At 40.5% G+C, this 15,146-nt stretch overlaps 1 protein-coding gene across 1 annotated transcript in view; it reads right to left on the reverse strand.

Annotated features, from left to right (window-relative positions):
- Positions 1-15,146, reverse strand: part of MAML2 (mastermind-like 2 (Drosophila)) — a 367,926-nt gene that overhangs the window by 101,405 nt on the left and 251,375 nt on the right. Inside the window, exon 2 of the mRNA XM_011926599.1 lies at positions 12,535-14,184. Coding sequence (XP_011781989.1) covers positions 12,535-14,184 — 1,650 coding nt within the window. The remainder of the gene's footprint in view (positions 1-12,534; positions 14,185-15,146) is intronic.

A 15,146-nucleotide genomic window follows, 5' to 3' on the forward strand; every position in this document is an offset into this window, starting at 1 on the left:
ATGCATTTAGGTACATAATGGTAAATACCAGGAGAAGCAACTAAAAATGTTAAAAGTGGTTTCCTTTTGAGACTGAAAAGAGTGAGGGAAAAGGGGCCAGGGAATAGATTTTGCATTTTAACAAGATTTGTCTTTTTAAACTATGTTTACGTGTTACTTTGATAAAGGTAAGACTCAAATTTAAACATGAAGACAGTAATTGCATTTTGGAATCATAAATTCAAAAGAATAGAATCAAATTTTAACAAAGGCAGTGAGCAAGGCCTGATGACTCAAGGTAAAATCCTTAGCAGCAGGTTTGGGTCCAGACTTCCTGTGTTAGGTCTCTCATTCCCATGCTCTTCCTACCACAGAGCATACCCGAGTTGTTACATTTCTCATAGCAGTTGGTATGGTTTGCCACATATAGGCAGTGATTAAGTATTTGCTGAATGATAAATAACTATACCAATTGCTGAATTTTTTTTTCAGGTGATTTTAAATGAGTTTAGTCTGGGAAGTACGGGCATCATACCTGGAGTTCGTAGTTTTGTTCTATCTGCAGGAGTAAGATTATCACATATTGAAAGGTTTCAGAAAGCTGTCCCTGAAACCTGAATCTGATTCTGAGGTAGACACTCCTCAGGTCTAATCCATTTTACACAATGCATAGGTTTGCCAAAGACTCATTTGAGAAAACTGATATTTGAGTGAGGCAATATAATGGGCATTTTAATTATGCATTCCTATAAAGTCTATATCCCCTATTCATGGGTTAAACTAGAACACTGGTTTGCAAACTGTCCTGAAGGAACTTAAAAGTTCTGAGAGTTGCCTTAGGAAAATCCTGAAAAGGCAGGGGTTGAGGGAATGGGGAAGAGGATAAGGGATGAAAGAAGCGTTGTTGCTAAAAGAAAGTGTGAAAACTATTGAAATACATCTTCAGAAAACATTATAACTGTAACCACATTATCTCAGCTTCCTGGAGGAAAGCCTTTACTGAATTAAAGTATATTACTGAATTAAAGTATAATATTAATTATGAATATGAATATTCATAATATTCACATAAAATTTTATAATGCAGCTTAAAAACAGAAACATCACAGTCAACAGTGTCATGGTGTCTTTCCAAAATTTCCAGTAGAAGATGTCCATCATGTGACCTAATTCCCCTGATGATAAATGTACCTTTGAATTTATATCTAGGAAAAAGTTTGCCCCCATTTAATGAATGTGTATGCTTTTCATATATTTAAAAAAAAAACAAAACTTCTGTATTCCCACATACTTCCTTTTGACCTTAGTTGCTAGGAAACTCAGAGTTAAATGAGGACTCAGTTTTGAAAATCACCCATTGAAACTGTCTACTAACATTTAATTTGTCTTATTTTACCGGAGGGTACTTATTTGCAAAGAGAAGCAAGCTAACGTTTGTCAATTGCCTTCAAGGCGCAGGCCCTGTGTTTGTTGTATATCTCATGGGTTATTTCATGCACCATGGAAAATTTTCAACAATCCTGAAAAACAGGTATTGTCATTCTCATTTTACAGATGATACAGCTTAGTTTCAGGGAATTTAAATAACTTGGCCAGAGTCACATGGACATGAAGATACTTACAACATTTTTGAAGTAATACATAAATTCTCAATAATGTATATTTTATATTTAAATTCATATAAAAATTATTCAAACCCATTTCATTTTCTTTGATTTCAAAATTATACAGCCTACAGTCTACAACATATACACACACCCCCATTGCATAACTTTTTTCCTTTCTTTCCTTTGTCCTGCCTCTTTTTCTTTGTCTGTATATTGACACTTTCTCTCAGGTACTGTGTTTGTGCTTGGTGGTACAAAGATCAATTACGTACAGACATGGTTTCAAGGAGCTTGAAGTCTAGTAGAGGGGTTAAGGTATGGACTTAACTACAATTCAAGGTAGAAAGCAATGAATGTAATGAGAAATGCAAAATGCTTTGTGAATTCAGAGAGGGGAAAAATAAATTTTGTGGTCCCAACCCTCCAGGAGTTCACAGTTCAGTGGACCAAAGACCTAAACAAAATTATAATACAGTATGGTAAGAACTATACTGAAAGGTTTGCACTGTGCTGTGGGTACTAGAGGGAGAAGAAACTAACTTTGTTTCATGAAATGGGGTGATTACAGCAACATGGACACTCAGGGAAGGGGATGGAGAGAGTGAAAGGCTGGGGTTCTAAGATACCAGCAGAACTGCCTAAGAAGGTGGACAGGATGTCACAGCCAGTAGGGATCAGGCAGCGGTAGGGCAAAAGGCATTCATAGGGAGGAGAGCTGATGCTGTGAGGTCTAGCCCCAGGAAATGATTGGATCTGGGGTAAAGCTGCAATTCCAGGAAGGAGGCCTGGCAAAAACAATAGGGATAACTGGAACCCCAGTTACTGGCTTCATCCCTAAGGAGTATGGAGCAAGGCAGAATTGCTTAGTCACGCTGTTCAACCACCATCTGGAGGGACAAGGTAGCTGGAAAGAAGGAGGTAAAAAGGAGAATTACAGTATCAAAGCACGAAGGCAGCAGCAGTGGAGGCAGAGATGTGGATGGTTGTGCAGTGGTGTCAGCAGTAGCACCTGGGAAGGGAGAGAGGAAGTGTCCTAACTGCAAATGTTCTGACCCTGGTACAAAATGGGGCTCAAAGGGGTAAAGAGTTAATGAAACATCATTTTTGGAGAATGCTGGGGTTTGAGCATGTTTGAATATGGAAAGGAGAGACTAAAGATGTAAGATACAAGATTGATGGAATATATCTTCTGAAGCAAGAGCTGAAGTTCAATGTCGGCCTCTGAGAAGTGGCATGTGGGGTGCAAGGGAGACAGTGGGACAGAGGATGGGTGAATTCTTGACATTCTGAGGTCGGCAGGAGCTGCCCCCTCCAGTGTGTTCTTTATTCTGCTACTAGAGTGACTTTTCTAAAGAGCAATTTTGATTCACTGACATTCAATGCATTTGAATTAAGCAATTACCTTTTGCCAGGCACAAGTTATATTTCTGCTTAAAAACAACCTATGCATTTTTTTTCATAACTTTCCATTGCCTTCAGGATGAGAGAAAAAAAGTCACCTGGAGTATCCTCAATGAAACTCTCTTACTTTACTTTTACCCACATGATTCCCCAGCATGTAGGCCAGTCCAGCCCCCATCAATAGGGCCTCTTCAGAATCCCATCCCACAGATTTGATCCATGGGGCAGCTGGGAGGGCATTCTCTGCCTTCCAGCTCTGACAACTAGAACTGGAAGGACTAGGACTCAGACTAAGCCTAGGTCCCTGGGCAAATGGTGTGTAGAGGGCCGACTTGGTATGGAGGAAGGTGGAAGTGCTAGCTCCTGTTCCTAACTTCTGTTGGGGATGGGCTCTTAAATCCCCAGAACAAAAGAAAGGATGATAAGTCAATGGTATAATTTATTTGTCCACTTGTTCAACAACTATGTTCTGGGTCCCTGCAACATACTAGATGTGTTAGGGGTTGGAATACAGTGGTGAATAAGACAGATGTGACCTCTGTATTCAACTAGCTTGCAGTCTATTTATGGGAGACAAGAACAAAGATATATGAGAGGTAATGCATGCTCAAAGAGAGGAAGCAGAAGGAGCTACCACAGCAAATAAGATGGGAGCTAATCCATATTAGGAGACCAGGGAAACCTTCTGGGGGAAATGATGGCTTAGCTGAGACTGAAGAAAGCTTAGGATTAGGTTAGCCAAGTAGAGTAGAGCAGAAGAGTGTTCCAGGCAGAAGGAACAGCATATTTGAAGACCTGGGGTTGACAGAAAGCATGACACTTCTCAGGAACTGGAGGACATATTATGAAGGCCGCTAAGTGCAGAGTGTATGTGAGTTTGGGGAAAAGATGAGTGAATGGGTAGGAGTCAAGGGAAGAGAAAGGCTGGGAATGAAAACCAATGACTTTGGAAACCTTGGCAGGATTCAGATCATACAGGGCTTTGTAAGCTCCATATGGAGGTGGACTTTCTCCTGAGAAAATGAAGGCCATTTAAAGGTTTTATGCAGGTGATGACATGATTAAATTCCTATTTTAGAATGCTCACTCTGGTTCCATGTTGGCAAGACTGGAAGGAGGCAGGTCAGTTAGCAAGCATGAGAAGCAAGCAGTGACAATGGTCAGAAGCTGTTCTGGATATGGTTTGTCCAAGGGCATGTCCATTCAGGACTCATTCATCTGTGCCAGAGACTGGGGGACGTGGAGATGGGCTGGCCAGCTTATTAGCCATTTGCCTCTTCCCAGCATGGATCCCCTCCCAGGAAATGTCCCTTCACCACTGTTGCCAATAATAACTCCAGTGGCTACAAGTCCCCAATCCCTCCCCCTTTCAAGGCCTGCCATGAAACAGTCTGAAAACGGTCAGGGAAAAGAGGCTAGTTCAAAATTGGTCTATAGGGAAAGGGTCAAAGAAGAGAGAGTACAGGCAAAGGGAGAAAGAACTAGACAGAGACTCAGAATCACAGAGCAGAGACGTGAGCCAAAGACCAGAAAGTGGGATACACACACTCCTGTGCTCACCCACGCAGACCTGTGGACTACCAAGCAGGACCCAGTAAGCTCCCTCTTCCTGAAATTCATGTTTCATAAAGGCGGAGCTGAACTTACGAGCCTGTGGAAAGCAAACTGTGGAAAATGCTAGTGGTTAAGGGTGGAGAGAACTCACAGTAGAATGAAGGGGAAACAGGTCAACCACCCCGTTCTTTCATCATCGAGGATCTTGAAAACTTGATTTTGCAGGATGCATAGGGAAGCAGTCATTGGCTTCCCTCTATTATGTTCAACTTAATTTATTGCTTGGAGAATTAGGCACTACTTTATTGTTCAGATTCATTGCATCAAATGCAAACATAGAGCCAGAGTTCTCTAATTAGTATCCAGAGAGCTGCCTAGGCTGTGCGTATGTGTGTGTGTGTTTAAGTTTGGTTTCTCCTGCTTGAGACACAATGTAAAAGAGTTAAGATGATTCACTGACATTACATCTCTCTGATCCTACTAGTCTAAACATTTGTACAGTCTTCTGTTTGAAACCCAGAACTCCTTATAGTAAACACCTTCTGAATCTCAAGTCTTTGAGCCTAACATTAATTAACCATTAATGTGCAAATTTACTGATTAGTGCACTGGCTAAACGGGTTTTTGCCTCCTTTGGATTTTCACAAAAAGAACCACCACCCCCTTCTACCAAACTGATAACAACTGACATCTGATTAGAAAAGGCAAAACTAATTAGAATGAGTGCAAAGGGGATTGTTTGAGTCACCTACATTAATGCACATTACAGTTAAATATCTGTCAGATTTTCCATTAACCCTCTTGCATTTCCATCTCCAGGTTCAAATCTATTTCTTAACCCTACACCCTTTCTTTCCCTAGTCGGAAACTTGGTATTCAACAGGCTAACTTACCCACTAATGCTTTAAATGCACAGCTCTTATTGATGGATGTGACACACAGACAAAGACCTTGGAATGAGAATAATAGAAGCCATTCCCCTAACTGTGGAGTTGAACCGTATATTATGATCCCAAGGCTAACATGTTCTTCTTGTTATTGTGTTTATTTCTGTATTGAGGGAAAGAGGAGTTAATTGTTGCTTTACACAAATTCATTCCATTGTGCTCTGAGCTACTACATACTAGGATAACAAAATAAAATAGAAAATAAAGTAGAATATCCAGCAAATAGAGTTCTATTCTGTGAAAGGTTAAAATAAAATGTTCAAAATGAAACTTGTTGACTTAGGGGAAATGCCCACATGATTTTTGCTCACTTCTTATATAGAATGGACTGTTAAAGAGTTGAGAAAATGTGATGTAATTACCGAATGGAAATTCACAAAGTAATAAGGACAGATACCTCCTTCAGATCAAAAGCTCAGCCAGGGAAGGAACCATGTTTTCCCGATCTTTGAGATTATATGGGTATGAAGGGGGTCATTTAATCTTTTAATCCCCAGTTCTTGGAACATTTTAGGTGCTCAATACATTTTCATCATATGAACGAATGAAGGCAAGAATTACGGTTTCATCCCATTGTGAAACTCTAACAGTGATACTGAAAAGATTCTTAAATTCGAATGGATGATGTTAAAGAGAAAGAGAATGAATGAATTTTCTTTGTTATGTAAAATACCTAACAAAACTCCAGAAATGTTTGCTTTAAAAATTAAACTGCATTCTCACTTCCTTGTTTTTTCTCCCATTTTAATCTGGGAACAGAGGTACCAAGAAGCCCATCAGCAAATCAGCCTAGCAACAGAAACAAGAATAAGCCTGCGATATGATGAAAATAGCTCAATTTGAAAACAATCTGATTATTTAATTTTTTAAAAAACTTTGAAAATTTTATGCTTTCATTACTGCACCACAATTTCTTATTTGATCTCAGGTGTAGCATCAGTAATCCAGAACTGTGCTTGGCAAATAGCAGGCACACAATATATATGTTTTTAAACAAGTGAATAGAAGCTTAGCCAGAGCTAAGAATGGAGCAATATTCAGTAAGTTAATGGCTCCTGATAGGCAGATCAGGAAACTGAGAGATCTATGGATTCAGATAAGGCAAGATCAGTGTGAATTTGACTAAAGATCCCTCCCTACATTGGAATTGACCTAAATTTTTCCTGAGGTGATGATTTTGCCTGGGACTGTAGAAAACAGTGAAATTTCAAACATATATCATAAAGAAGGCCCTGACAGCACTACCCAAACCACCTCTACCTATTTCCTTAATTTAGGCAGCATAGTAATTATGAGCCCTGACTATAAAATCAGGTCAATTACTAACTATAACCCTGAGCAAGTGATTTGATCTTTCTGAGCATCAGTGTCCTCACCTGTGAAAAATGGTTGATTACAGCTACCATTTGAGTTATTTGTATATGGCACAGAGTTAGCGCTAATGTTAAAACCAACCAACTAACCAACCAACCAACTAACCAACCAACAGAATAACGACAAAAGAACAAAAAAGACAACAAGTTCCTCCTGCTAATTTTCCAATTATGATTCTTCAATACTATCAATATATGTATCTGGAAACTCACTCTGCATTCTGGTCAAGCACTAGTTTCATGGAGTATTAAAAACAAATTTTTCTTTCCTTTGTAAACTTAAAAGATAAATGGTGAAATATCAAAGATAAAATGAAAATGTAAACATAATGCTCCTGGCCTCCTATTGACAACCCACAGCATGTCTGTAGCAACCTTGTTCCCTTTTGCCAAGACTCAGCCAAGGTGAGTTATAAAGAAATAACCAAATGGTCAAGAGTCATTTGCAGTGATCACCTTGCATCTCTTGAGTCTCTATCCCATCTTCACTATAGATTTCATGTCATTATATTTACCCTTGACTGCAGGTATGTCACTATCTTTTTGGCCTTCTTCTTGGTTATGAATATACTGACAAATTTTGTTTGTTTCTCAGCTTTTGTAGGACTTTGGCTTGATTTTGCTTTGGCCCTCCATGCTCCTGACTTCCTCTAATCTCTTCTAGCCTATGAACCCAAACTCTGGCACCAGCCTAACTGGAGGACCCTTCAGCCAACCTCTAGGATCCAGCAAAGGAGTGACTTGGATATCATATTATTGCAAAACACTAAATTCATCTTTATTTTCTCATTGGAAAAGGCATTTCCAGCCGATACAAGATATCTATTTCTTCTCTGGCACTTTCACTGGACAATTATAAGGATGTAGAGGTATTGTCAGCATATGAGAGTTACATTGATTTCTCCACTGCTACCCAGGCCAATTTGGAAACAATTTTCTGTGTGTTCATCTTTAAGATCGGATATATACAATGCTACTTTAAAGAAGTGGGGCAGAGAACATTAGGAGATGTGCCTGATTTACACCAAGGGTTGATATGGCGTAGTGAAGGATAAGCTTGGCTAGGAAGAGAGAGTAGGGTAAAGTTATTAATATATGATTGAGGAGCTTGGCTTTAAACTAAGGAGGCAATGTACAAATTTATGTTTCAGTCATAACAAACCATCCATTCACTGGCTGCCTTCCCTCCAAGAAGTTTTAAATATGGGAGAATTCTAAACCAAATATAGAATCCACTTGAGTTGCATGGATCCAATGTTAGAAAAAAATTCACACTTTTAAGTGACTGATTATATAGCTCCCAAAAAGATCACTTTTTGGTTCAAGAGGTAAGCGCTTTTGGCTTAAACCCTCATGAGTCCTGATCAGCCAATAACTCTTTCACAACTTAAATAAGTGTTCACTGACTTGAAGATAAATCAGGAATGCAGGCATTGCATCCCCATCTTGCCCTCTCCCATAATCCTCAAATCAGGAAGGGAAGAAAATTATAGCCAAGAGGTATCTCCATGTGCCAAGCTACAAATATTAACAAGACAAGAGTCTGCTGTAGACATTTTGTAAAACACCAAATAGCATTTGTTCTCCCAGTCTCCGAAGAAGAGATTACTTAAAACCACCCCAAGCATAGAGCAGTAAGGATTTATTGAACAATTTTATTACACTGCATCCATCTCTCAGGAATCATTTACCTATAGGAAAATAGAGGTAGGTACACAGTAAAGGGGAAGGGGCATAGGAATTGCCCACATTCAGTCTGTAGCTGCACATGTGGATCTGTCTGGGTTCAGAGTTCTGACAGGTAAAGGGAAGGTCACCTTTGCACATCTATGAGGTAAACTGCAAGTAACTGATCAACAAATTTAGTCTACCAATTTGTAGCAGAGAACCAAGATTCCCACCAGGCTAAAGAGCTTCAAGTAACAAATCCCATAGTAGATCGTCCTATGTTTGACACAAAGTGAGTATGACAAGCAGAAAAAAAAAAAAAAAAAAACATGACTAGTGGTTTCCTTTAGGATATTTTAGTTGAGAAATTTAAGAGTTGCTTAATTCCAAATCCCCCACCCTACCCATGACTTTGGTCATCAGTAACAGAGATTTAGCTGCTCTGGAATGAGAATAGACATTTGTTCTGTCTATTATAGATGGAAGATTTAAAACTACTCTCTCTGAGTTGAGAATACATGCCAACACACTGATGAGACAACGAGAATCAGAAGAACCTTAGAAGTATGTATATAAAATAAAAGTTGCTCCTCAAAAATTAACATCTTGAGAAGGAGCTCACTTTCTTTAACTGCCTTCAGAGAAAGCTCACACACCACACTTGCAATGCAGCCTTGTCACATCACAGTTATCCCTTGGTTTTGACCCAAAGCAGCATTACCCGGCTTGACTGTTTGCAAAAATTGCCCCGATAGGATGAATGTTACTGTGTTGGTGATAGTCTACCAAATGTGTTATAAGCCCTAGAGACAATCCCCAGAGAAAATTCTATAGCTGTATCGAACTATAGCATCATTATCAGAATGTGTACACTTCCCTCCTAAATGTGAATACTTTCCAAAGAGCAATACTTACTTGACTACACAGCTGTAGTATACTTGCTTAAAACTCAGTCACATGATTTTGGGATCATGTGTTATAGAATTATTGATCTGGAAGGGACAATGTGGTTCAGTCTATAAAGCTGGGATAAAACTTTAAATGGGTGGCTACTCCCTGATTAGAAGAGAAGCCCTTAACCTGAAATGCTGCCACATTTCCACCACTTTTTAAGGGCCTTCTGGAAGAGATGAAAATTAACTCTGTATCATATATGTCATACGCCCTAGGAGAATGTAAAAAATTATCTGAGGCATTAGAAGATGTTTGTTGATTTGGCCATCAGCACCCATTGGTGGCTTCAGTCCTAGAAACTTGAGTGGGGACTAAGAGGTCAGGAATATGGTTTATAGTTGCTGATATCAGCAGTATGTCCGGAAACAGGCCAGAGGATGTTGGAGGTGGTAGGGAGGCTCCCAGAAAAGGACAGATGGGGCACCAAAGATATATATTTCCATGCGGTGACTCACGCCTGTAGTCCCAGCACTTTGCGAGGCCAAGGAAGGCGGATCACTAGCTCAGGAGTTCTAGACCAGCATAGCCAACTTGGTGAAATCCCATCTCTACTAAAAATACAAAAATTAGCCAGGCGTGGTGGTGCCTGCCTGTGATCCGAGCTACTCAGGAGGCTGAGGCAGGAGAATCGCTTGAACCTGGGAAGTGGAAGTTGCAGTGAGCTGAGATCAAGCCACTGCACTCCAGCCTGGATGACAGAGCGAGACTCCACCCCCCCCCCAAAAAATCTATCTATCTATCTATCTATCTATCTATCTATCTATCTATCTCCTGTTGTAAATTGTTTATTTTGGTTAACTCCATAATGTTTACCCTCAGGAAGGCTAATAGTCATACAGATGTGTGTGTGTATAAAATTTCTTTAGCATCTCTAAAGAATAGACATTTAGAATATGTTTTTGTCCCAAAGGACTTAATCTACTATGTAGATTATGTAAGTAGGGCTCCACATTAGAAGAATATTCTTTTTAAGAATTCCACAGTGGTCTATAAGGATTCCAGCAAATGCCACCTGTGAGCTGTAGATCCTAGTGGCTAAAAGTATAGGCTTCAGAGTAGATCATCAGAATCCTGCAGCTGCTACTCATTATCTGTGTGAACTTGGGAAAGCTATTGAACCTCTCTGTGCCTCAATTCCCTTACCTGTAACATGGAAATAATGGCATTTCCTTCATATGGATGAAATGAAATGCCACAAGTAAGGGAGGCAGAAGTCATGCCGGTTATAAATGCAAACTCATTGCTATCTCATTATTTATAATTTCCATTTTTATGGTCAGAAGTCTGGGCCTAGAAAGGGTAAATTGCAATACACTCAAGCTGCTGGATAGTGGAAAAATTAGGGATAATTTTTTTTTATTTCCACAATACTGTTTATGTTAGAATTTGGGATTTACTCCAATGCCTCTCCTATATAATAGCAGTGCTTATTTCAAAATAACATTTTGGTGATTTATGACTCTTTCCATAATCATAATAGTAATCAACTTATTCTAGACTCTGAACTGAGAATTTCCTCATTTTATTTTCAATACACTCCTAGGAGATTTTCTTTTCACTCCTATTGATAGGTGAGGAAATAGGCTTAGAGAAGTTCAGTGAGTCCCCTGAGGTGACACAGCTAGGACTGTCAGAGTAAGAATTTGAACCTACATTCATCCAAATCAAAGTGCCTACATATAGCATTAGAAAATAGTTCTATGACTTGTTTTTAAATGCCCCTAAAATTGCATGGGTTAAAAAAGGAATTTTGTAAAAAAAAAAAAAAAAAAAAAAAAAGTGTATATGTATGTCTCTACTCCGAGTTCATTCTCCATAATCTATAATTTTTAAAAAACCCATGTAAGTAGAAAAGAGCTGAAAGCTGTCTTAGTGCATAACTTTTGAATCCTCATTGAGTCTGGTGTTCTCTTGGCCAACATCTAGGGCAAAGGTTAGCTTGGACAGAGTTTGTGGTGTTTGTGGCATTCTTTTCTGGGCAGTAGCCACAAAAACTACTCTAGGAATGTTATTGAAATTAGGCTGTGCACTATCACACTGTCCTGAGATAATGTTTTGACATATAATATGCTATCTTTGTGCTTAGACAGATAATGTAGACCTGTCAAATTACACGTACAAAGCAATATTCAAAGTTCCTTCCTTCCTTCCAGGAAGAGTTTTTTCTTTCAAGTTCCCTGGGGATCAGGACTAACTCATCAATATGTGCTCTAGAGGGACAGAGTTATGTCTTCATATTGTTCATATTTGGGGCAGAATCAACCTCTGTTTTATGTTAACCAAAGGACATAAGGTAACTAGAGATTTTTTTCTCTGTAGTCGTGATGATTTCATCCTTTAACACTTAACTCAGACATAATTTTTCCAGAAGCCTTCCCTGATTTCCCTTTGCCGGGTCAGATACCAAAACTCTGTGCTCTCATATCATTATCCTTTCTACCTAGTATTGAAATGGTAGTTGAAAAATCCTGTCTCCCTTTCCTTGCTGTGCTTGCAGACAGGGATCATGTTTTATTTCAGGCTGATATTCAGTCCACATGCACCACAGGGAGTCATCACAGGATCATTATGATGGGTTGGGCATTTAGATATTCCAGTTGGTTGGTGCAGGTGTAGATCAGTCATTTAATACTCAATCCCACCTCTGGCTTCATTCCGATTCTCAGCATAATTACAACATCTTGCACATGGTAGGTACTCAGCAAGTGCACATTGACTTAATGACTAATTTACTGCTTGGATAAATGACCATCTGATTGACAACCGGATATGTCACTAACAGCATACATTATAATGCTCTATTCTGAGTAAGCAAGAACCTTCGATCATTACAGATCACAGTGACACTAATGCTCTACAAGGAAGTACTAGCCCTTCCCTCTAGATGCCCCCAATGAACCAGGCTTTATGAGGTCTTCATATGACTCCATGAAGACCACTATTGTCTTTGGTCTTCATCTTGTCCCAATACAAACATAATGGTAACCAAAACATAACGATCAAGCTAAATGGTCTCTGGGAACTCTGTATTTGGAGTAGTAGAACCCTTACCTGTCTCTGTTGTTGGGAGACTTGGTATCCCATTCCTGTGATGGGCTGATTCTGCATTTGCTGAAGTAGGAGCTTTTGCTGAAGTGGCAAAGGTGACCTTAGCAAAGGCTGGCTTGGTAGAGATTGGGCGGGCTGAGAAGATGGTTGTTGCTGCTGCTGCTGCTGTTGCTGCTGTTGTTGCTGTTGTTGTTGTTGTTGTTGCTGCTGCTGCTGTTGTTGGGCTGAAATCGAGCTCTGCTGCTGTTGCTGTTGCTGTTGTTGAGCTGAAATTGAACTCTGCTGTTGCTGTTGCTGTTGCTGCTGCTGCTGTTGCTGTTGTTGCTGCTGCTGTTGCTGCTGCTGCTGTTGCTGTTGTTGCTGCTGCTGTTGCTGCTGCTGCTGCTGCTGCTGCTGCTGCTGCTGGGTGTAGTGTAGGAGAGAAGGCTTGTTCTGAGAAGGCAAAACAGAAGGCATCTGCTGGTTTGCTTGATCTGAGTTAAAATGAAACAAAGGCTTGGTGTTGCCCTGACGGGGCTCCATGGCTGGGTGTGGGTTGTTAATAAAACTTCGACTGAGATCCTGAGGCTTTTGCTGCATGAGCACATCCAGGTGCCCACCCTGCGCTGAGGGGCCAGCCTTGTACATGTAGTTAGCCATTACTTTCGACTGGCCGCTGCCGCCAGCTACCCCAGACATGGGGGAGCTCTGTGGGCTGAATGTCTGCTGACCAAAAGAAGGGCTGGGGATTTTCTCCTGCCCAAATGGGCCTGGTGATGGTCCAGCAGAAGAGGGCAAGGCTGACCAGTTGGTAGGCTGGTGCTGCTGCTGGTGCTGCTGCATCCGGGCATGCTGCTGACGATTGGCAGCTATCTGTTTGAGCTGCTGGGCATGGGATACTTCCTGCCAGCTTGGCAGGGCCCGACTTGCTCCTGAGCCTGTCTGAGGCTGAGCCTGGCTCTGAGGGACTGAAGGGATTGGAGACGAAGTGGAGAGGGCAGAGTTGGCCATGGAGAATGCAGGGCCAGCTGATGGGGGCCTCAGCTGAGGAGAGCCTGAGGGGCCTTGAGTCAGGCCCGGTGAGTATTCACTTTTGATCACTATTTTCTCCATGGGTAAGGAGGGTCTAGGTGTGCTCCTCTGGCTTTGCTGACCCAAGTCAATGTTAAATGGGTCATCCTGCTTTATGGTGGCATTGATCATGTTCTCCAGTTCAAGGTCACTCATGGGAGGCACAGATATGTTGGTCAGTTCATTGAAGAGTTCCTGCAGCTCAGGATCCATCAGTTGTTCTCCAGGGTCGTCTCCATACCTATTAGGAAAAATATTCTCTTGGGTCATTTGGCCATCCATGTGCTTACTGCAAGACAGAGTCTCTCCTGGCTCCTTCTTTACCTCCTTTAAGCCCATGCTAAACAGGCCATTGCCAGGAGAATGTGTATGGGATGGCAGAGTATTAGTCTTTCGCAGGGGTGCTTGGCTCATAGGCAAGGTTCCTGACATAATATGACTTTGTCCATTGTTTATTTGGAGGCCACCTTGTCCTGCAGTGAGATTCTCCCCAACACGAATTCTTTTGATATCAAGAAATGAGTTGTCCACAAAGCCATTGGGTCGCTTGCTGTTGGCAGGAGATAGGTTAACTACCTGTTTTCTTTTCAAGGAACCCTGGAGCTGAAAGACAGAAGGGAACAAAAAGGAAAAATAAGAGAAATTAATCCAATTATGCTTCTAATAAAAAGTGATGTGATATTTAAATGTTTCTTCTATTTATACACAAGATTCAGTTTTGTTTGTTTGTTTGTTTGTTTTTTTAAAAAAGGCACAAAGAAAGCACAAATGAAGCACAGTCTGGAATATAATGAAACTCTCAGTAGCACAAACAAAACAAAATAAAATATTTCTGGAGGAGCAGGTCAATTAGGTTAGAGATCAATGGTTCCCATGAGTGGTTCATAGGTCAATGGATAAAGATTCCTTCAAATATCATAAGAAGTTATTCACAGTACCTAAGATGAAAGCACTGTTATTTTCTGGAGCAGGCCAAAATATTCCACATGCATGCACACACAACCCCTCGCACCTACAGATGATCAGAGTGTGCACAATTTTAAGCAAGATAGAATACACTCACAAGTCTAAAGCTGGGACCAAACCTCTAGTTTCTTTTTTTTTCACAGACCCAACCCCTTCATCACTATTATCCTCTAAGTAAGTAATTAGAATAGTTCTCAGGTCTAAAGAGATATTCTATTATTGTTCATCTATTTTTCTTCCTATAATTCCACTGCTTTGCATCCAAGCCTATGTAGCAACCTTATGTGGACACACAAAAGCCGTGAGATGATCATTTCTCATATGAGATACTTTAAGCACCGATTTTCCTGGGAATTCATTTCTTCTGTTTTCTATATCTAAATCTGATTACCAAAACGAAAGTGTTAATTGCTTAGGCTCTGGAAGCAGACTAAACTGAGCTCAAGTGCCAGTTCTGTCACTGGATGCTATGTGACCTCGGCAACTTACCTGAGCCTCAATTTTTAAATCCAGAAAATGGGGACGATAGCACTTAACTCACAGGAAGGGATGAGATAATGCATATAAAAGTTTAGAAAGTGCCTGTTAGAGTAACAACT

This window comes from Colobus angolensis, unplaced genomic scaffold, assembly GCF_000951035.1.
Source record: "Colobus angolensis palliatus isolate OR3802 unplaced genomic scaffold, Cang.pa_1.0 Scaffold7, whole genome shotgun sequence".
Lineage (NCBI taxonomy): Eukaryota > Metazoa > Chordata > Mammalia > Primates > Cercopithecidae > Colobus > Colobus angolensis.